At 40.2% G+C, this 22,371-nt stretch overlaps 1 protein-coding gene across 2 annotated transcripts in view; it reads right to left on the bottom strand.

Moving 5' to 3' along the window:
• Window positions 1-4,309: 4,309 nt before the first annotated feature.
• Window positions 4,310-22,371, bottom strand: part of LOC140426150 (polypyrimidine tract-binding protein 2) — a 98,626-nt gene continuing 80,564 nt past the window's right edge. Inside the window, exons 9-15 of one of the 2 annotated variants that reach the window (XM_072510564.1) lie at window positions 18,230-18,310; window positions 16,865-17,004; window positions 11,435-11,468; window positions 10,928-11,020; window positions 10,610-10,826; window positions 10,397-10,474; window positions 4,310-5,543 (exon numbers count right to left, since the gene is read on the bottom strand). In XM_072510564.1, coding sequence (XP_072366665.1) covers window positions 5,411-5,543; window positions 10,397-10,474; window positions 10,610-10,826; window positions 10,928-11,020; window positions 11,435-11,468; window positions 16,865-17,004; window positions 18,230-18,310 — 776 coding nt within the window. In that variant the 3' untranslated portion in view covers window positions 4,310-5,410. The remainder of the gene's footprint in view (window positions 5,544-10,396; window positions 10,475-10,609; window positions 10,827-10,927; window positions 11,021-11,434; window positions 11,469-16,864; window positions 17,005-18,229; window positions 18,311-22,371) is intronic. The other variant, XM_072510566.1, reaches the window with a different exon arrangement.

Here is a 22,371-nt window from a genome sequence, read left to right as displayed (position 1 = left end):
TGGTTGAATCTATTCATTTAATTGTGTTGTTTTAACTGGAGGATATCATCGCAGTGCTCATGAAAAACAAAATTTCTGACCATCTACACTGTAGTTCTGGCAATATATTGAAGTACAGTTCCAGGTCATATGGTAAATTGTCACCAAGGGTACTTTTAAAAGTATTCTGGGAAGATGAATCTCCCTTCTGACTCATTATAGAGATGGTGCCATATTTTCCTGGCCTGGCTGCTATCTTCCAGCTTCAGGATCTTGCTCAACTTTGGGGTTATACACAATTGGCACTCAAGTAGCAATCCAGAATTACCGACTGAGATTTGTTACTAGCTGTTTTTGTTCACCTGGTGGGGACAATTTCAGCTCCATTGGAAATTCATTTGTAGATATGGTAGTTATCTGAAGTCAGGTAACTGTCTCCCATATACACTGGCATCACCCAGCTGTACTTTACCACCTCTCAAGCCCACAACTGCCTGAGATTTATCTTACTCTTTGACTCAGAGGGCCAACCTCTAGTTAAATAGTGATGGTCAAGGCCATTGTCTTCAGGCCCCCAAAATAGTCATCCATCCCTCATCCCTGTCCAGAGCCTAGATCATTTGCATCGCAGTTAATCCTGAGCTGAGCTTCTGACTTCATATCATCAAGATCGCTATTTCCACTGTTATATCATCTGTAAACTTAGGTTAATCCAAAGGTCTGCTGCTTCTTTCCAAACTCACACCAGGATCATTTATGTTTGCATTTCTAATACAAAGTAATTTTATTTGAAACAGCCAAGCAACTTTCCAGCATTTGCCTTGTCCTCATAGAATTTACAGTGCAGGAGGCCATTTGGCCCTTCAAGTCTACACCAGCCCTTGGAAAGAGCACCCCACTTAAGCCCACACTTCCCCTACCCCCATAACCCCACCTAATCTTTTTGGACGCGAAGGGCAATTTAGCATGACCAATCCACCTAACCAGCACATCTTTGGACTGTGGGAGGAAACCGAAGCACCCAGAGGAAACCCACAGACACGGGGAGAACGTGCAGACTCCCGCACAGTGACCAAGCCGGGAATCAAACCTGGGACCCTGGAGCTGTGAAGCAACTGTGCTAACCCCTGTGCTGCCCACCTGTAATGCTGTTAAATGTAATAACTACAAGAAAATAACTTCACTGTACAGATTCAAAAAGGAAAAGGTGGTCACATCAAATCCAGGAAATGCATGCCAGTCAAGTGGCCACATTAATAGGTTTTGAAGGTAAATTGCTAATAGTCTCGCGTAAGTCATTATTGGTTTCTTTGGGTTGTGGTTAGTGTACAGCAACAGGTGACTAAGGATTTTAAAAATGTGGCAAAAAAATGAAACTACCTATATAATTGCCTGAACATTTTTCGTCGATGTTAAAACACTACACCGTGCGAGGGGGGGCAATCATCATCTGGGCACACATTAGATTTTCTTCAAAGTTTACTTCAAATATAAAATGATATTAAATCATCTTCTTGGAACAAGATGAACAGAATATCACCTATTAGAAACTGCTGGCACCATTGTTCATCTGCCATGGTAGGTTCCTGTGCATCCATTGTAACGTTGTTATTACATATTTACTTGTGCAGTAGTTGCCTGGTTACGCGTACATTTACTTACCATGAACATTCTTCCTTTGGACAATTTCTGCTTGTTTGAACAGCCTTGCTCACAAATGCACGTGCCAGAACATAACAGTTAATTAGAGAAGCAGTAAGTAGTAAAATGCAGAATTGGAAATGAGAAATAGGCAAGATCCTGAACGCTGCATTTAGATGAAATGGAAACAGCAAGAGTAGATGAGATTAGAAGATTACTTACAAATGAGCCATTAAATGTGATGAGAGAACTGAATTTCACAATCATTTGGACTGTTATGCCAATTCAAATAGTAGTTCTAATGCCTAAAGGATTTCTTGTGCTAACCATACGTTTTGAGTTCAGCTTTTAAAACCCAAAATTAACTTTTCAGAACTTATGGCAATTAGGCACATGACAAGTTTTGCCTGCATTATGTGCACAAAAAGCACAGCTATCTTTTTAATAGAGATGGAATATATTTTCCATCTTGGCAAATGGATTGAACAACGTACTGAGCAACAGTAGTTTATAAACTTTGAATCTTTTGCTCAAGTCAGCACAAACCAGACATCTCTTAGCAATTTAGTGCAGTTGGCATGGTGAGGGAAAAATACCAAAATGGTGAAGTGTGCTTTTTGGATAGAGCCAAGGCGTTCTTTCTGACAGAGAAATGTTGCATCTAACTTTGGTACACTTAACCTAGGAGGGCACAACTAAAGTGCCTGAAAAAAAGGTGTCCAATTTCACAAGCTCTAGTATCACTTACTTTTGGCTAAAACAAATAACAACTATGATTGGACAGGGGCTGGTTTAGCACAGTGGGCAAAACAGCTGGCATGTAATGCAGAACAAGGCCATATGCTCGGGGTCAATTCCCGTACCGGCCTCCCCGAACAGGTGTCGGAATGTGGCGACTAGGGGCTTTTCACAGTAACTTCATTGAAGCCTACTTGTGACAAAGTGATTATTATGAAAACATTTTAGTAGGTTCTTCACAATACAAGGCTATCACTAATAAATCATGTAGTGGTGTTTACAAGCTGAAGTTCTAGGGTGTATTTAATTAATGAGATGATCAAAATTCTTTTCAATACAAACATACATTTACTGTTCTGAATTTCTGTCATCTAAATTCAAAATTCAAACATGAATTGATTTTATGTTTGGTGAAATCAATTGCAGAATTTTATCATAGTAATGTAAACAATTTAGTGTCCTCTCACTACATGAAAAGTTTTAGTGTACACATTTCTGATTAAACTAATCAATATTTATGAAGTCTCTTAAAAATTTTTTTTTTTTTGAAAGTTCTAAATTATCAAATTTTCAGAGCAGGTAACTGATTTAGATTAAATATGAAATCAGGTATTTTTTCCTAAAAGCAGTCATACTATTTAACTTCCTGATGGACAGCAAGAGCACTGATACTGCATATTGCACCAAATATCTTTTGTCAGTAATTAATTCAGTTTCAGAATGTCTATACGTATTTCATATAAGAGACTTGAGAATGGCAGCAAACATTTCTTCAAATAAAGTTTTCTAATGGACAAACATATATATAGCTTGCTTGTAAAGTTTTAATTAGGGGCCTTTGAGGTCACCATTTATTTCTGTCCATCATAGATTTATATATTTGTGAACAGAAACAATTTCTGCAATGACTATTTTGAATAAATTTATTTCCAAAGCCCAAAGGGCTCATTGGGTGTGTCAACCTTGTGCAAAGAAATGCTGACTTTTAAAGAATAAATTAAGATTACTGCTTTAAAAAAACTCACCTGCAAAAATTTTAACCATTTCCATTTTTGAAAACAGTAGAATTTACCATAGAACACTCTACATTTCCCAATTCAATCTCAGTGTCATTAATTAATCCGATAAGAGCAAAACTTTGGATTAAAACATTTCAGGCCGTAACAGTACTTGTGTTTTTAAATATTCACAGATTTTTCAAAATAGACTCCAGAACATTCAAGCATTACATTCAAGCTCCAACTCCAGTGAAAACATTTTACGTTTTAAATTTGCAGCTTGGTGCTAATTACAAATTGAAAAATACTAGTGGTAACTTTCATTTTTAAATGCATACAACCAAACATAAAAACCGTGTCTGCTTTTTATTACCAGATTCTTCCATGCCAATTTTAGAACAATATAGAAAGTTGGTAATGCAGCATAAATCTATTAAGCCTGTTTTTAAAACTACTTTTAAGAAACAGGAGGTATTGGCAATTACTAAAATGAACCTGTGCCATTAAAATTAGTTATTTAAGCCAAGTTTGTTTCCAAAAAAATTGTAGGAAACTTCAGAAATTAATATATTTCAGCTAAAATCTATGTTTTTGCAAATAATCCTGATAGGTACTCAATTATAAGGTTAACTATCAAAACTGCTTTGCTCCAAGTTTTAAAATGTTGCATGTGCACATTAGTGGAAGGTAAAGAAATTGCAGTACTTGCACCCCAAGTTGAACAATGGTCAAGTTACAGCAAGAGTGTAGATAATTTTCCCAGCCTAGAGTATTAACCATGAAGTCAGAAGCTTAATGAGGTGAAGACGAACAAGGGAAGTGAAGAAAAGCAGTACAGAAAGACAGAAGAGAGTGGATAGAGCTACAGAAGTATTTATTAGACATGCTACAGCAAGCGAACAGAGTACACAGGAAAGAAAAATCAAAGTCAACACAACCATCAAACATCCCAATTTTGTTAGAAAATTAATTTTAATTGTGCCTCTTTCAAACTATACTGAGATTTACATTGCTAGAGATCAAGATGTAAAAACATAACTAATATAGAAAATATATATGACCTTTTTTGCTACATAGTCCAGAGATTCTATGTATATGATTTATGCTAATACATAGATCTGAAAAGTTCCTGGCCAGTAAACTACTTAAATTTGACAACACTTGTAATCGTTGGGACTTTCTTCAAGTGATGAACTCTACTCATACAATTCCTCTTATTTGAAGATACAGAACTGTTATATTAAAGTCTGTTTCTGTTCAAATACAAAATATCTTGAAGAGGTTTATTAAAACTGAATATTACAATGCAAGGTAAATTAAGACTAAAGGCACATAAACTTTGGTCCCACCTGGTTGTCCATTCTAGAAAACTGCCACAAAACTATTCCTTTTGCTCCTTATTTTGAAGCATTTTTCTTTTGCCTTTCTATGACACATGCACCAATTTCATTACCTAACTAAACTTGACTGCACATGCTCAAAAAATCCACAGCCATTTCAGTCCTTAATTACAAACTAAAGATGGAAATAGAAATGCACATAAGCAATTTGCAATGTCAACTCCAAACATCTACAAAATGTATATTCAGCAACAAGCAAGACTGTAACTTAGTGCTAACATTTACACAATACTTCCAACTATTACTTAAATTCTCCAACCATGTGCCCAAAAGAAGGCCCCAGCTTCACTTTCATCGTATATTCACTTGTATTAATAGAAGTTTTTCAACTTTTAAGGCACATTTCTCTTCAGATTTTTCTACTAAATAAAAAGACAGAGATTATTCAAATCCCCCAAAACTAAAAATGAATGAATTCTCTGGAAAAAAAACCTCAACACAAGAATGTTCTGAACTTTCATTCCAACCAGCAGCTGAATTCATTTCCTCTGCCCCTTCTAATGATTGCTCATCCTCCAAATTTAGTATCACAATTGTATATATGAAGGAATGACAATAGCTGGAATTGCTAAACTCTGGTCCCACCTTCCTGAAACAAGTCTACAAATAACAACAAAATCAAATAATTAAACTGTAAGCTCTCTCTGGGCATTTTCAGATAGTTGATTTGGAGAAGGAGACTCTCAGATGGTGGTTTTCTCCAAGATCATAGTTGTGAAGATCAATCAGTGCCTGGATGGCTTCTTCCACAGAACACATTTGCAGCAGTGCCATTTTGTGATCTCTTCTGGAACAAAAGTGTGGAATTAGGCAAGTGTGCTAAAATGGGAAAAACTATGGCTACATTTGCTTGTTTGAGCAACCATTCACTTTATTTACTGCATTACAAATCATGATCTTAAACCCTCACAATAATAATCTATTTGCATCTCACGCACACCCGACAGAACTAAATGTGTAGAATATTTTGAAATCTGACTTCCAATTAAATTTAAGGTGTCCTTATGAATTATAAGGTGTATTCCAAAGTGTATGCTAATTTTTCTGACTTTAAAATGGATTGTTTTTCCCCCATGAAAGTACTATTCTCCAAGTCAGAATTATACAGAACATTACATTTATTCAAAGAAATTTCTCCTGAGCTCCCCACCAAGGGGTTTGTGACCCCTTTATCATTGGTCTCAGAAACTGTTTTGTCTTATTCTATATCTAAACCTTTCATAAATACAAATTCCTCTGGTAAATTTCTTATCCTTCTCTGCTGAGTGGGAACAGCCCCAGCATTTTGACATTGTTGAAGATGCATTCACAATGCTGGCAGGAAGTTAGTTCCAGGTGTTCGATCCAGTGACAGTGAAAGAAGGGCAATGGTGTGTGATTGGAGACAAACTTGCAGGTCTGTCATACATGTATGCTGTCCTTTCTTTCTAGATGGTAACAGTCGTAGTTTAGAAGCTGCTGTCAAAGGAGGCTCAGCAACTTGTTGCAGTGCATCTTGTAAATTATACACATTGCTGTCACTGTGCGTCGGTATTGGCGGGAGTGAATGTTTAAGTTGGTGGCTGGGATGCTGATCAAGTGGGCTGAATGGTGTTCAGCTTCCTGAGTGTTGTTGGAGCTGCACTCATCCAGGCAAGTGGAATGTATTCCATCACTCTGGTAACTTGTGCCGTATTAATGATGGACAAGCTTTGGGAGTCAACTAAGTTATTCTCTGCAGAATTTCCAGCCTCTGACCTGCTCTTGTAGCCCAGTGTATTTATGGCTGGCCCAGTGGTGGTGGGGGACTCATCAATGGCAATGTCACTAACTGTCAAGGGGAGATGGTTCGACTTTCTCTTGTTGGAGACGGTCATTGTCTGACGTGGCACAATTGTGACATGCCACTTAACAGCTCTCGCCCGAATGTTGTGCATATGGATACAGATTGTGCCCAAGGAGCTGTGAACAGTAATTACCATTGTGCAATCATCAGCAAACATCACACTTCCGACCTTAAGATGGAGGGAAGTTATTGATGAAGCCTAGTGCACTATGCTGCAGCAATATCCCAGGGCTAAGACACACAGCTTCGAACAACCGCAATACAGTTGAAATTTCCCTTAGAATGGTACGGCAAATGTTCTCCATCAAGAGATAGTAGGAAGAGGGGTGCTCAGAGATGTCCCAACAGAAAAAAGTTCTAAATGGGTCACAGAGTAATGTTTATGCAATATGCAAAGGCAGAAATATGAAAGCTTACATTTTCCCTCTTAGCCATGGATGATGCCTAATGTGGAGAGTTGTGAATTGAGAAGGAAAAGTACCACTGAAAGTGAGGAAGAAGCAAAAATTCCCCTGGAAGGAATATTGATCTGGATAAGATATCAGTGTTTGTGAACTCAGATAAATACTTGAAGCATATCGAAAATATTGATCTTAGAATAAAGGTGCTTCTGTGGTACATTTAAAAAAAGGCAGTGCCGAGTCAACTTGTTCGTACTCAGTGATGATTTTACCCACTTCAATCCATGTAATGTATTTTTACTAGGAAGATCAAAATAAAAATTAAATATAAATGGGATTTTATTACACAATATCTCAATATTCAATTCTTACAGGTATCATGATCTAATGATTTTAAAAACAAATCTAACATCTACGAACATGTGCACTTAGATATGTACGGGCAGCACAAGTGATTAGCACTGTGACTTCACAGCATCAGGGTCCCAGGTTCGATTTCCCGCTGAGTCACTGACTGTGCGGAGTCTGCACGTTCTCCCCGTGCCTGCGTGGGTTTCCTCCGGGTGCTCCGGTTTCCTCCCACAGTCCAAAGACGTGCAGGTTCGGTGGATTGGCCATGATAAATTGCCCTTAGTGACCAAAAAGGTTAGGAGGGGTTATTGGGTTAAGGGGATAGGGTGGAAGTGAGGGCTTAAGTGGGTCTTGCAGACTCGATGGGCCAAATGGCCTCCTTTTGCACTGTATGTTCTATATGCGACCTGTAGTAGGCAGTAATTTCACCAAATTGCTTGTAAGAAGTATTTGATTTGTTTCCAAGTGTAGACTAAAACAAAGATGGCTGGGAATTGTACATTTCAAATTTTGAACCTGTCACAATCATGTTGTTGAAAAGTAGAATACCGTGCATGCTGTAAATACACAGCAAGTAGGCAGAATCTGTGGAGAGAGAAAGAGATAACATTCAGAATCTTCCAGCCGTGCCAACAGCAGGAAGCACGGCATGGCAGACGGAGAACGTAGGCCAGTGGGATGATCTGTTGAGGAGTACCATTCTCAGGACCTCGGGGCTGAGGCGGGTCAAGCTTCTCCACAACAATATCGGGAAGTCCTTTATCACCTTAAAAGGCCAACTTGCCAGAATTAAGTTCCTGCCAGTGAGAAATTAGAACATTCTCTTTTTAAACTGTGTAGTGGCATGCATCTGGTAAGTTTGACTTCTTCCACGACTTTTGTGGTGAATACAAGCTCCTTTTGTGTTCTTGGGAACTGCTCACACTCGGCTCACCTCGGATGCGGGTAGCACAAGTTGTACGAAGGCTGGAATGTTGGAGGAGAAAGGGGGGAGGTTGGATCTGAGCGGCAGGATAAGTGGGGAAAGAAAGGAGGCTGTCTAGGCTCTCTTTAGTATGGCATCTAGATCTTCAACCACCTAAGGGTACGGTGGGGAGAATGACTTCCAACCGGTCACCGGCACAAGAATCACTGTGCTCTGCATGCATGAACAAAAAGCTGTCCAGTTTAAGATCGCACAGCCAGCCATCCCCCCACCCGCCTCCAGAATGGAAGATTCTACACAATGTTTCAGCTTGACGTCCCTCCATGAGACCTAGGAACAGTTGGTGCCTTAGATTTTGAGCAAAGGGTTGCCAATTTAAGAACAAAAGACAGTCAACAGTAGTGTGAAAGATAGGAGAGATTAAAAGGCAGAATTTCTTACAGGGCCCAAAAGAATGATAATGGGAAAGAAAAGTAACAAAAGGAGATATGCCTAGTACAGGTTTGCTTTCATCTCAAAGCAAAAATAAGAGACAGAACAAAACATGCAAAAAGGAAACAAAAGAGGGGAGAAAGTTTAGTCTGAAAGTATTGAATCAATGTTGGGTTCAGTAGGTTGAAAAATGCCTAATTGGAAGATGAGGTGTTGTTCCTTAAGCTGATGTTGAAGTTCACTGAAACAGTAAAGAATAGAGATGTCAGAGCGAGAGCGAGGTGAAGAATTAAAATGACAAGCCATCAGAGGCGCAGGATCACGTTTGTGGAGGTGTTCCATAAATCTATCACCCAATCTGCATTTTGTCCCCAAGGCACGGGAGAATGCATTGTGAGCAGCAAATACAGTAAACTAAATTGTTACTTCACCTGGAAGGAATGTTTTGGGGCTTGGATGGTGAAAATAGTGGATGCACTTGCACAAAATGGCGCAATGGAAAGGGGACGGGATGTTAGGGTTGATTGAGGAGTATTCGAGGGAACAGTCTCTTCGAAATGCTGAAAGGGAGGGGGGGGGGGAAAGAGGTGTTTGGTGATGCTATTGTGCTGGAGGTGGCGGAAATGGCAGAGAAAGATCAGTTGAATATGGAGGCTGATGGATTGTAAGGTGAGGGCAAGGGGAACCCTATCATGGTGCTGGGAGGGAGGGGAAGGGGTGAGAACAGAAGAGTAGAAAATGTGGCGCACACGATTGAGGACGGTGTCAACCACAGTTGGGAGAATCCTCAGTTCTGATAAAAACAAAGATGGTGGTGTGAAGGGTTGTATTACCGGAACAGATGTAATGCAGACAGAGGAACTGGGAGAATAGAATGGAATCCTTAGAGGGTGTAGGTGGAGAGAGGCATAGTTAAGATAGCTGTGCAAGTCAGTGGGCTCATAACGAATATTAGCTGATAGCCTATTCGGAAATAGGCACAGCGAAATCAAGGAAGGGAAAGGAAAAGTCAAAGAACTAAGTGAAACCGACAGCAGGGTGAAAATTGGAAGCAAAGTTGATTAAATGTTTCTGTTGAGGATCAGAGCTGATGCCATTGATACAGTCATCAATATACAGGAAACAGAGTTGAGGGACCACCCCCCACTTATCTCACAAAAAGTCCAGGTATAACTCGGACCCATGTGGGTAACACCCTTTATTTGGAGGACGTACATGGTGAATGGAGACGGTTAGTATGACTTTGCTCAGCACAGAATGGCAACAGTTTGTGATGGAAGTAAAACCAACATTAATCGATTAGAAAAAGTACTGCTGAAGAACATAAGAACTAGGAACAGGAGTAGGCCATCTGGCCCCTCGAGCCTGCTCCGCCATTTAATGAGATCATGGCTGATCTTTGTGGACTCAGCTCCACTCTCCAGCCCGTACACCATATCCCCGAATCCCTTTATTCTTTAGAAAGGCATCTATCTTTTTCTTAAAAACGTTTAAAGAAGGAGCCTCAACTGCTTCACTGGGCAAGGAATTCCAGAGATTCACAACCCTTTGGGTGAAGAAGTTCCTCCTACACTCCGTCCTAAATCTACCTCCCCTTATTTTGAGGCTATGCCCCCTAGTTCTGCTTTCCCCGACCAGTGGAAACAACCTTCCCACATCTGCCTGAAGTATGAACATACCAATTACATTCACAGAAAAAGACTTACTGGAAAAATTTAAAACCTTTCACTTTGCCACCAGTATTTGTAAAAAGTATCTCGAGATTATCTTCAGTAATCGAAGGTCTGCGAAAACATATTAATTAGGACATAATTATAACGTTTCTCCCACAAAAAACAGCGCAAGTTAATTTATTGATAGAACAGACTGCATTATTGATAGAATAGACTGCATGCATTAGAATCAAATGGATTACTTACGGAATATTTGAAAGATGTAGAGTAGCAGAGGGAGGAAATATATTCTGGAAATTCTTTGATCCAGGTTTCTTGAAACGATGGAGTGGGGAATTGGTAAAATCTTTTGTCAATCCCTGGTCATCTAGGCCCTCTCGAGGTAGCTGTACTGTCTGGTGCTTGGACAGCGTGACCCGGATAATCTTTCCATACATTTTCTGCCCATTCAAGTGGCTCATGGCTAACGAATAAAGACTCAATTTACATTTTTTTTATTTAAGGACCGCGCATTTTCTAAGGACAAAAATTTAGAAGGCTGGTCAAATGCATACAGAATCTTACCCAATTGTGCCTGGTTGACATCAGTCATTTGCACAAGAGCACTGTCTTTTTTATTGTACAAAATCTTCACACGCTGCACATCACCATAAACACCTTTTGCAGAGTGGAAGAGTGAAGAAAAATAGAAGTTATGCATGTAATAAATTTGACAAGCCAACAAAATTACTGACAGATCAATGAAACATTCAGATCAGACATCAATGTGAACAATGTTTTGACATCCAAAATGAGCACAACAAATCAAGATTTAGCATAGTGATTATCTGAAGAGAAAAATCCTGGTAAAATCCCTCAAAGCTAATGTGAAGTGATACTAAAGAACATGCAAAATAATTTTTGGCATGCATTACAATAAATAAAATAGCATCTATGGAGAGAATTACAGCAAATGAAAAAGTAACAGAAGATTATCTACTTATCTATAAGCCGAATTGCTAGCTACAAATAAGAATTAAGGTGAAAACTTTTAAATCAATGATAAAAAGTATAGTGCTAACGATAACATACCGAAGAGGGTAAACAGACTTTGGGGCGTAACCATCTTTAGAAGGAGAGAAGAGCAAGCAGCGTAAGACAGGAAGAGAGAAGAATCGAGGAAGAGCGGAGATGAACAGATCATCCATAACGAAGGGTGGTTCCCGTAGAATGGTGAGGTGGTCATGGATCATGGTTCAAGGCAGTTAATTGGGGCAAGTTGGTCCGAGGAACATTTGTTCAAGCACATAAGCATGAACACGAGGAAAGAGGTAGGAATGGGACAGAAAGAGGTATGGGGAGGGTTGGGAAATGTGAAATAAACACACAGGGTAAGAAAGAGGGATGGGATGGGTAGGGGTGGAGCAATGCAGAAGAAAACAAGGAGAGGGAAACAAAACAAAAATAAATATATAGGTCAGTACACAGGAAATGCAGGAATTTGGTCAGAAAATGGCTGGTTCATGTACTTTACAAGAAAATAGTGTTGAATGTAGTCAACCCAAGACAAAAAAAAACATGGGCAAAATACATTTATATCAAAGAATTACAATACTTCATATTAAATGAGAAAGTAAAAAACACAAATCATGCACAAATAAACCCTGAACTTGGAAGTTAACTGCATAGTCATGGTGAGGTATGAAATGTCGGCAAATAAATATCAGAGGCACACTAATTCAAAAATTACACCTAACAGCATGCAGATGTACAGCACGAAGAAAATCAAATGTTACCAAATAGCTTTCTAACTTTTAAATCTACATAGAAGTTAAAATTGAATTTTTAAATGAAAACAGAACCATGGCAACTTCTCCTGTGAAGTGCTCAGATACAAGCCACATTTCATACCAACTTTTGCTGAAGCCAAAATGAAAATAGAATATAAGTAGATAATTTGAGGACAAAGGCCTAAGAACCAGCATTTTATATAATACAAAGATTCGCACAGTGCAAGAACTTGTATAGCTGTAATATAACCAAGGTTTGCAAGGAGAGAAAAAACTACAAAGAGTGGGAAGAGTGTCACGTCAAATTCTTTGGAGAGGACCTTTAAGGGAAAAGCATCAAAGCAAAGTTTACATGAAGCAAATTTTCATGGCAAGCGTAACGATAACTAGGCAGTAAGGCTACACAGAATTGCACAATAGAAGAATCAGGTAATTTGGCCCACGCCAGTGTTGACATGTAACATAAGCCTCCTCAAAGGTTCTTCAATTCACCCCATCAACATATCCTTCTATTTGATTCTACATCATGTACTTTGACACCGATTTATGGCAATCACCTCAACTATTCCATGTGACACGAGGTTCCACAGTAAAGAAGTAAAGAAATTCCCTCCTGAATTCTTCATTGGATTTAGTGATATTTATGCCCTCTAGTTACAGACGCCAACATATTTGAAATAATCTGTTTCTAACTTATTGAACCAGTTCATAATTTTGAAGGATTCAATCAGGTCACCTCTCCCATAGGGACGAGGTCCAGAAGTTTTCAGTCTTTCTTGTTAGTGGTACCTTCTCAGTTTTCATCCCATCCTTGCAATCTTTTTGTATTCTCTCAAATGCCTCTACAACCGTTTTGTAATATGGACAGCAGTCATATTTCAAGTATAGTACTCCAGGTGTGGTTTGAAGTCTTCACTGCTTTTGAATTATACTCCCCTAGAAATCAATCCGTGTTTTGCTTGTACTTCTAATGGATTTGTGGATCTGTACCCCCTAGAAGCCTTCATGCCCTTAAAACAGAATCTCAGAACTGTTATGGTGCAGAAGGTGGCCACCTGCCCCAGTGTGTCTGCACCCACTCTCCAAATGAGCCTTATTTATGACTTAGTGCCATTCTCCTGTCTTTTCCCCAGAGCTCTGCATTGTCTCTAGGTCATCTAAAGATCCTTGGAGGCAGTTGCTTCCACACACTTCCAGGCAGTGCATTCCAGATCTGAACCACTTGCTACATGATAAGGATAGTTCTTATAAATCGCATTTGCTTCTTTTGCGAATCACTTGTAAATCCGTGCTCTCTCCTCAATCCTTTTACGATCAAACGGTTTCTCCCTATCAACTGTGTCCAGCCTCACCATGATTTTGAACACGTCTATCAAATCTCCTCTTAGTCCTTCTTCTCTCCAAGGAGAACAGTCCCAATCTCACCAATCTATCTTCACAGCTGAACTTTCTCATCTCTGGAAACATTCTTATGAACCGCTTCTGTACTCTCTCCAATGCGTTCACATCCTTCCGATAGTGTGGCATCCAGAACAATACTCCAGGTGATGTTGAACTAGAAAGTCTGAAGTCATATGGACTCGAAATCTTTACTTCGGCTTTTCTCTCCATAGATGCTGCCAGACCTGCTGAGTTTATCCAACATTTTCTGTTTTTGTTGGGAGGTCTAACTATTGCCTTGCATAAATTCAGCATAACCTCCACGCTCTTGTACTTTATGCCCATATTAAAACAAGCCCGGGATACTGTACACCATAGAATGGAATAGAATAGAGCTTTATTGTCCAAGCAAAAATGGAAATTTGTCTTTGGCTTTACTTCTAGTGTAGCATTATAATCATTAGTTTAAAAACTGCACTCTCTACCTGTCCCGCAACGATCTATGCACATGTACGCCCAGGTCCCACTGCTCCTGCACCCACTTAAGAATTGTACCCCTTATTTTACCTTGTCTCTCCATGTTTTTCTTACCAAAATGCAGCACCTCACACTTACACATTGAACCTCATCTGCCACCTATCTTGAAGTTCTACACTGTCTTCACCGTTTATAATGCTTCCAGGTACTGTGTAATCTGCAAACTTTGAATTGTCCTCTGCACACCATTTAGATCTTCCATTTTCCAAGAAGTAGACGGTTTCCTTGTTCAGCTTACCAAAATGCACCACCTCATTACAGAAGACTAGGAGCAGGAGTAGGCAATTTAGCTCCTCAAGCCTGCTCCACCATTCAATACGATCATGGCTATCTCATCACTATTTGAAAGAACATGCCATTTCCATGTCCTTTTATTTGTTCTTCGGATGTGTGTCGCTGGCTGGACCAGCACTTGTCAATCCTTTAATGTTCTCAAGGCGATGGTGAGCTACCTGCTTCCAACTGTTGCAGTTCATCTGGTGCAGAGACACCCACTGTGCTGTTCGGGAGCTCCAGGACTTATGACCCAAGGCAATAGAGCATCAGTAATAGTTTTGAGTCAGAATGGTGCATTGCTTGGTGAGAAATCTGCAGGTGGCAGTGTTCGCATGTGACTGCTACCCATGACTTAGGTGGTAGGTGTTGTAAATTTGGACGCTGCTGTCAATGGAGGGTTGGAGACTTGTTTCTGTGCATTTTGTAAATGCTACACACTGCTGCCAGTGGTGGAAGGAGTGAATGTTTAAGGTTGTGGATGAGGTGCCAATCAAGTGGGCTGCTTTATCTTGCATAGTGTCAAGTTTCTTTCAGTGATGTTGGAGCTGCACTCATCAAGGCAAGTGGAATGCATTCCATCACACTGTTGACTTGCGTGTTGTGGATGGTGGACAGGCTTTGGTAAATCACGTGAATTACTTGCTGTAGAATTCCCAGCCTGAGCTGCTCTTCTAACCCAGACTAAAATGGCTGGTCCAGTTAAGCTTTTTGTTAATGGTAAGCAGAGCGATGGTTGTATCTGCACAAAGTTGGAACTTCATTTAAGTACACATGGTACTGTTCCTGGAATGCTTGTCTACACATTGAATCAGGGCTGGTCAACTGGCTTGATGGTATTGTGATTTGCCAGGATATGGATGTCTGGTTTTGAGCTGGTAGACTCTTCCATTTAACAGCGGTAGCTTCGTAGAACATGGAGGGTCTCCTCAATATGAAGACACACCTTAATTTTCATTTTCACTCCTACCAATACTGTTACAGGCAGATTTATTTGTGACAGGTTAATTGCCAAGGATTGGTTCTCTCGCCACCACGTGCCCAGTTTTGCAGAACTAATTTTCAAGACGTAGTTGCAATGGTGCTACTGAGTCTCTCTTGATGGTTGGGGGACTTTTAGTGTCCATCAGAATACATCTGTGCCTTTGCTACCCTCAGTACTTCTTGCAAATTATGTTTAACATGGAGCAGTACTGATTCATCAGGTGAAGGTGGATAGTAGGTGGCAATTGTCAGAACATTTCCTTGCCTGTGTTTGACCCAATGCCATGAGACTTTCTGAGTTGTGCAGTAAAGTTGAGGACTCCTTGAGCTACTTGCTCCAGAATGTGTCCTAGTGTGCTGCCACCGCCCAACAGAGGAACAGGTCAAAGGTAGGAATGGTGATCTGTAGTCTGAGACATTGGCTAAAATATACGATTTGGTGTATATGACTACACCAATGCACTGTGGGACAGCTTTCACAATTTTAGCACAAGTCCTCAGATGTTAGTGAGGAGGACTTTACAGGGTTAAGCAGGCAGGATGTCTTCAAGAAGTTGATGATTATAATGAACTTCCACTTTCATACATCATTATCATTTCTGACGCTGCGGATTGATGCTGGGTGCTCAGTCCAATTTTCTCATTCTATTTTTCTAGTGGTTTGATCTAACAGAGTGACCTACTAGGCCATTTCAGATGGTAATTAAGAGTCAATCACACGGTGATAGATTTCGAGTCACTTGCAAGCCAGATTAGGCAGGAGGACAGGTTTCCTCCCTGAAGGAGGTTCCTGAACCAGGTGTTTTTTTCCAACATTCCTGTAGTTTAATGATTATTAATGAGACGAGCAAGTTTGTTCAAGTCTTCTTGTGATGCAAAAAAGACAATGAACTACACCCAACCCAAACCCTAGAATGTATGACTTACTAACTCATCAACTTCATTAATTTTAGAATTACCAATTATCGATACATCACAAGATTATAGGCACCCCAATAAAAGGGTATGGGTGTGGCATTCCTTCCATATTTGCCAAGATTAATTTCCAAACAGTAGCTTGTACTATGTCACAATATCACTCTGGCAACTGGACCAAAAACCACCCTTAAATTCAAAATCCAGCTTCCTACCCCCAAATGGTGGAGTTTACCAGGAGACATGCGGCCTGCTACTGACCGGATCTTCCTGTCCTGCCAAAGTTGCAGCAATTTATGTTATTTGCCCACACTGCCATCGGAGAACTTAAGGCGGGGGTTGACTTCTGTGGGACCGGAAGATCCTGCTGGCAGGTAGGTCTGGAAAATTCCACCCATTAGTTTTCGCCTGTATTTTTGTCACTGCTAATAACATTTGCGAACACCAAGCATTAATCTGATCATATATATTTTGTTTCTACACTTACTGGAAATTTAGTCAGTGGGTCATGAAATACATACGTGGATACAGAAAATAACAGGACAATGGATGAGGAAGACAAACAATGTTAGAACAATGAACAAAACCAACTTGCTCTGCAAACAGAAGTATGAAGAAAAGATTTGTAAAAAAAACGAATTACCTCATCATTTAGATTGCTAACCAAAAGAACACTGTGGTTGGCAGAAGCAATTCCAGACATTGCTACACGCCCTGCAGCTGCTGCAGCAGCTGCAGCAGCAGCACCAGGCATAGCCAATGGGCTCAGGGATCCTGGAACAGCTGCAACAGAAGACCAAATATTTTAAAAATAAAATAAACTCATTTCACTCGGAAGAAAACACTCCATATAACAACCAGTTTTGGGTTTAAAGCAAGTCTATTCACCCAACAGAATTCTACGTTCCATTTTTTGATTCTCCACATGTGCTGATTGAAGTGACTTCTGAGGTGCTACAGTTGGCCTTAGCGACCCCAAGTTAGGTAACAGAAAATTGGTAGGAACTGCTACTGTTACTGGTGGTTTGTGTATGCTGGATGCAAATTGGGTTTGGTTTGTGTTAAAGTTTCTGTAGGCAATATTTACTATTGAAGGTCATGCATGAATAAGGTTACTCAGAGGAGATAGGTGGTACCTGTAAAACCTCAGTTCACGAATGAATTTATGTTCCCAGTCATGGAGGGTAAGTAAAAACTGATGGCAAGAAAAGTCATCAGAGTGGATAACTATCAAAAATTCAATTGACTGGTGACAGTGGGATTGCACATACATTTCCTCAAAAACACCTCCATGTTCTTGGCTGGTAAAGGCAGTATGGTCGATATAAACTAACAAGAAGTTACATTGTGTACCTTGTGTTGCCCTATTATGCATTTTCTTTTATTTCCTTTTCTTCATGTACTTAATGATCTGTTGAGTTGCTCGCAGAAAAATACTTTTCACTGTACCTCGGTACACGTGAGAATTAACAAATCCAATCCAATCCAATGTAAAATCAGGTGAGAAAGAAAAGTCAACAGTAAAGAAGTTCAATTTATTCCAAACAAGGTGACTATTGTCACTTTCATCAGCATTCTCTCTCCATTGCTCAGCATCCACATTCAAGATGCTGTGGTTCCTCGCAAGTAAGGTGCTAGACAAGCAGTCTATTTCTTTAGGTAAGTAGTCTGTATTAACAGCGGAAGTTTAAAAAAAGCTCAACAGTATGCAGAATTTTAGCAATGCTGTATTTTGAAAGTTTATCAAGTCAACTCTTGGGTATGATAAATGTTTGTGAGATCAATACAATCAGTAAGCTAGATACTATCTTGTTTATAGGTGCATACTATGATGCTCTGCAGGTCTATATACTGTTCAGTACAATGGCCTGAAGCTCCAAGGACAATAATTCAAAAATGCATGATCTATTTTTCGTTTATCGAATCAATATTGTGTCAGTTTTACCTACAAGAAAAAAAACCTGTACTTTAAATGCAAGCTTATTAATATTACTACTGCAACTCAAACCTGCAGTCTGTGCAAAGCCCATGGAACTTGGATATCCTGATCCTCCACTGTACGGACCAGACATCATTCCTCCTGGAGTACCTAACAAATAGAAGGCACAAAAAAAAAAAAAACTTTTTTTATGCACTCTCATAATTGTGCAAAATACCGAAAGCATGTTATTTTAGATTAACATGTCCATTGCTAGGTTTAAAAAACTACGACCATACAAATATGTAATACACAATGATAGATTTGAAACAAAAGCAGAAAATACTGGACAATGTCAGCAGGTCTGACAGCATCTGTGGAGAGAGAAAGACGCTAACGTTTTGAGTCTGGATGACGCTTTGTCAAAGCTCAGATATGAATATTTGAATATATTTGCATAGATTTGAACATGTTATATCCATTTCACATAGAAGTAACACTTCTCAAAGAGATGGAAACTTGGCCCTACAAGTCTATATCTTAAATATACATTCCACTGTAAGCCTCAATTGGAGTCTTCCAGACACATTGTGGTTACAAGTGCAGGTCAAAGGTTGGGAACTCTGTGGCGAGTATCTCACCTCCATAAGGTCTGTCCACCATCTGCAAGGTGTACATCAGGAGTGTGATGGAATATTCCCAACTTGTCTGGATAAATGCAGCTACAAAAATATTCAAAATGTTTGCCACCCCATAAATTCATTCCCTCCTCTACTGGTACACATTCGTAGCAGTATGTACCAACTACAAGATCCACTGCAACAACTCGCCACCAAGGCTCCTTCACTGGCATTTTCCAAGTCCACAACCTCTACCATCTACAAGAAATACGGTTCACTTCCAAGTCACACCCCATCCTGACTTAAGAACTACATTGCCATTCCTGCACACTCACTGGGTCAAATTCCTAGAACTCACATTGGTGCAGCAAGTGATTCAAGGCGGCCCTGCTCAAGGGCAATCAGGCATAAGCAATAAATACTAACTTTGTCAGCAACACTCACATCACAAGAATGAATGAAAAAGTCTGCCTTCCAGGAGAAGTCACCAAAGGGAACATGTCCTCATGTCAGCTCCATGCCAAAAACAAGGATTGTAACTTCCCCATGACAGTGCTGCAGTCCAATTAATTTGAGTGACTGAGCTGAGAGATTGAGCATATTCACGCTACCTTAAGTGTCTGAAATATCAAATAAGTCCCAAACAAGATCACGGGCAGTACGGTGGTCAGCACTGCTGCCTCACCCCGCCAGGGACCCGGGTTCAATTCCAACACAAGTGACATTTGCACATTCTTCCCGTGCCTTTGAGGGTTTCCTCCGTGTGCTCCGGTTTCTTCCCACATCCAAAGATGCGCAGGTTAGGCAAATTGGTCATGCTAATATTGTCCAAAAGGTTAGTGGAGTTACGGAGATAGGGTCGGGGATTGGACCTAGGTAGGGTGCTCCATCGGAGCAAGAGCTGGTACAGACTCAATGGGCCAAATGACCTCCTTCTGCAATGTAGGAATGCCATGATATTACGTGCACGATGAACAAAAGTACTTTAAGACTACTCCTATGGTTGGCCTGCTTCTGTGCTGTAAAACTGTGTAATTAACCCAACAGGTCCATACTGGTGTTTATGCTCCACCCAAACCTCCTATTCAATCTAACTCTCATCATCATATCCTTTATATAATTTTTCCCCTCATGTTTTTATCTAGCTTCCCTTCAAATGTATCAATGCTAATTCTTTCAATTATTTTTTCTGGTAGAGGTCCACACTCTAACCATTCTGATATCTCTTAAATTTCCCATTGGGTTGATTATGTATCATCTTATATTTAGCGTCCCTAGTTCTGGTCTCTTCTGCACAAAGAAACGTCTATCCTATCAAACACTTGCATAATAAACCTCTACATCTGTTTTTTTCCCCTCAAGAAGGCAGCCTCAGCCTGTTCAAATTTTCCTAATAGGTACCATCTCTGAATTCTGATATAATTCTAGAAACTGATTTTATGCACATTCTCCAGTGCCTCGATCATAACTGTTCACACTACACAAAGTGTCTAACCAAGATACTATACATGCCTGATGTAACTTCTTGCTTTCAATTTGATCCTACAAGAAAAAATCCATTGCTTTGCTTGTTTCTATTTTAAATGGGGTGTACTAACCTGCATCACTACTTTTAGTGACTTGTGTATCTGTACTCCCAGGTCCCCTGCTCCTCCACCTCTTTTTGAGTTTCCAAGAAGTATGGGGCATTCACATTCTTCTTACCAAAATATCACATCACACTCATTCTTAATGGTTAATTTGTCAATTACACACTGATTCTACAAGTTTATTAATGTCTTCCTGTATTTTATTGCAATCCTCCTCTTTATTATCCATATGCCCCATTAATCCTCCTGTTTATTCTCCTCGCCCCCACCATTTGGCGCTGTCCACAAATTTTGAAATTGTACTGTTGACACGAAGACCAAATTATTTATTTGAATGGTGAACAGTGATCCCAGCGCGGATCCTTGCAGAATCCCACTTCCCATATTTTGCCAGTTTGGGTACCAACTGCTTTTAACCACAAAGCTTTTTTCTGGCCCCAGCTCGCTATTCATTGCGACTTGCCCTTAATCAATATGCTCTGACCATAGTTGACTTCCTTAGCGCCTGAAACATTAAATATGTCTCTGGCAAGATCATTCTTTTATATTAAATACACGATAAACAAAAGTACTTTCTTAAGGCTACTCCACGATTGGCCTGCTTCTATCCATTCTTACTTGTAAATGTATTTCTAAAATGGTTGCACCAGAGATCATTTATAAAGAATCAGACCAACATTGAACCCTTTCATTCCATCAATTTGGGTGTGTTGACTTTAATTATTTTTGTCTAAATAGTGCATTCTGAAGAAAACACTTCGTGAATAAAGAGCTCTCAAGCCAAACTATGGAGATCTGTAACTATAAACTAATCTATCAGGAGACATAAAACCGGCAAAGACTCAGTGTCAACACCCTCACATCATCAGTGTATATAAGTCAACAATCCTTGAATCACCATCAATCCCCTTTTAAAAATGAGCCAAATGATGGAACAGAACAAAAACCCAAGAACCTCAACAATTTTGTATCAAATCTTTGGGTATGCTTTACACCATGGTTCGCAAAAAATACATGTACATTAATTTTTCTAGTCATACATTTCCTCAAGTGATTTCTCAAAATATATTCTCACAAAATCAAATAAATAAATAAGGTTAGCGAGACAGGGATGTGCGAACTGTGTGCCGTAACTTCGGACGGTGGGAGTTTAGTGTTCTTACAGGGAACAGATCAATCCGAGGGGGAGTCGTTGAGGAGTCTTGTAGCTGTGGGGAAGAAGCTGTTCCTATATCTGGATGTGTGGGTCTTCAGATGCCAGTACCTACTGCCTGATGGAAGGGTCTGGAAGAAGGCAATGCCTGGGTGGGAGGGTCACTGATAATGCTGTCTGCCTTCTTGAGGCAGCAGGAGGTGTATACAGAATCAATGTGGGGGTGGCAGGCTTGTGTGATGCGCTGGGCTGAGTTCACCACACTCTGCAGTTTCTTGCGATCTTGGACCGAGTAGTTGCCATACCAAGCTGCGATGCAGCCAGATAGGATGCTCTGTGTAGAAGTGAGAGAGAGTCGATGCAGACATGCCAAATTTCTTAAGCTTCTGTAGGAAGTAGAGACGTTGTTGGGCTTTCTTGACTTGCATCAATGTGAGTGGACCAGGACAGATGGTGACCCCCAGGAACTTAAAGCTATGTACATTGCAGGGCCATCAGGAAGGGGCAGAGTTATTTTCCCTTATGATCAGGGGTAGGAGGGTGTGACTGAAAGACAAACAAGTATTGAGATCAAGGATATAGCATTGAAGGAGCCAGAGGCCACGACTAACCGAAAGAAGATAATGTCTACTACCTGTATGGATCTGATGAAAGGTTGCCGATCTGAAACGTTAACTATTTTCTATTAAAGTAAGACAAGTAGACGCGTTGGCAATCTCTACTGCCTCCCGAAAATACACAAGGCCAACACACCAGGCCGTCCTAACGTATCAGGCAATGGGACCCTGTGTGAGAACCTCTCTGGCTACATCGAGGGCATCTTGAAACCCATCGTACAAGGAACGTCCAGCTTTTGTCGCGAGACGACGG

This window comes from Scyliorhinus torazame, chromosome 7 (assembly GCF_047496885.1).
Source record: "Scyliorhinus torazame isolate Kashiwa2021f chromosome 7, sScyTor2.1, whole genome shotgun sequence".
In the NCBI taxonomy this organism is placed as follows: domain Eukaryota; kingdom Metazoa; phylum Chordata; class Chondrichthyes; order Carcharhiniformes; family Scyliorhinidae; genus Scyliorhinus; species Scyliorhinus torazame.
The sequence above is the reverse complement of the archived record's forward strand: the minus strand, read 5'-3'. Positions and strand labels throughout refer to the sequence as shown.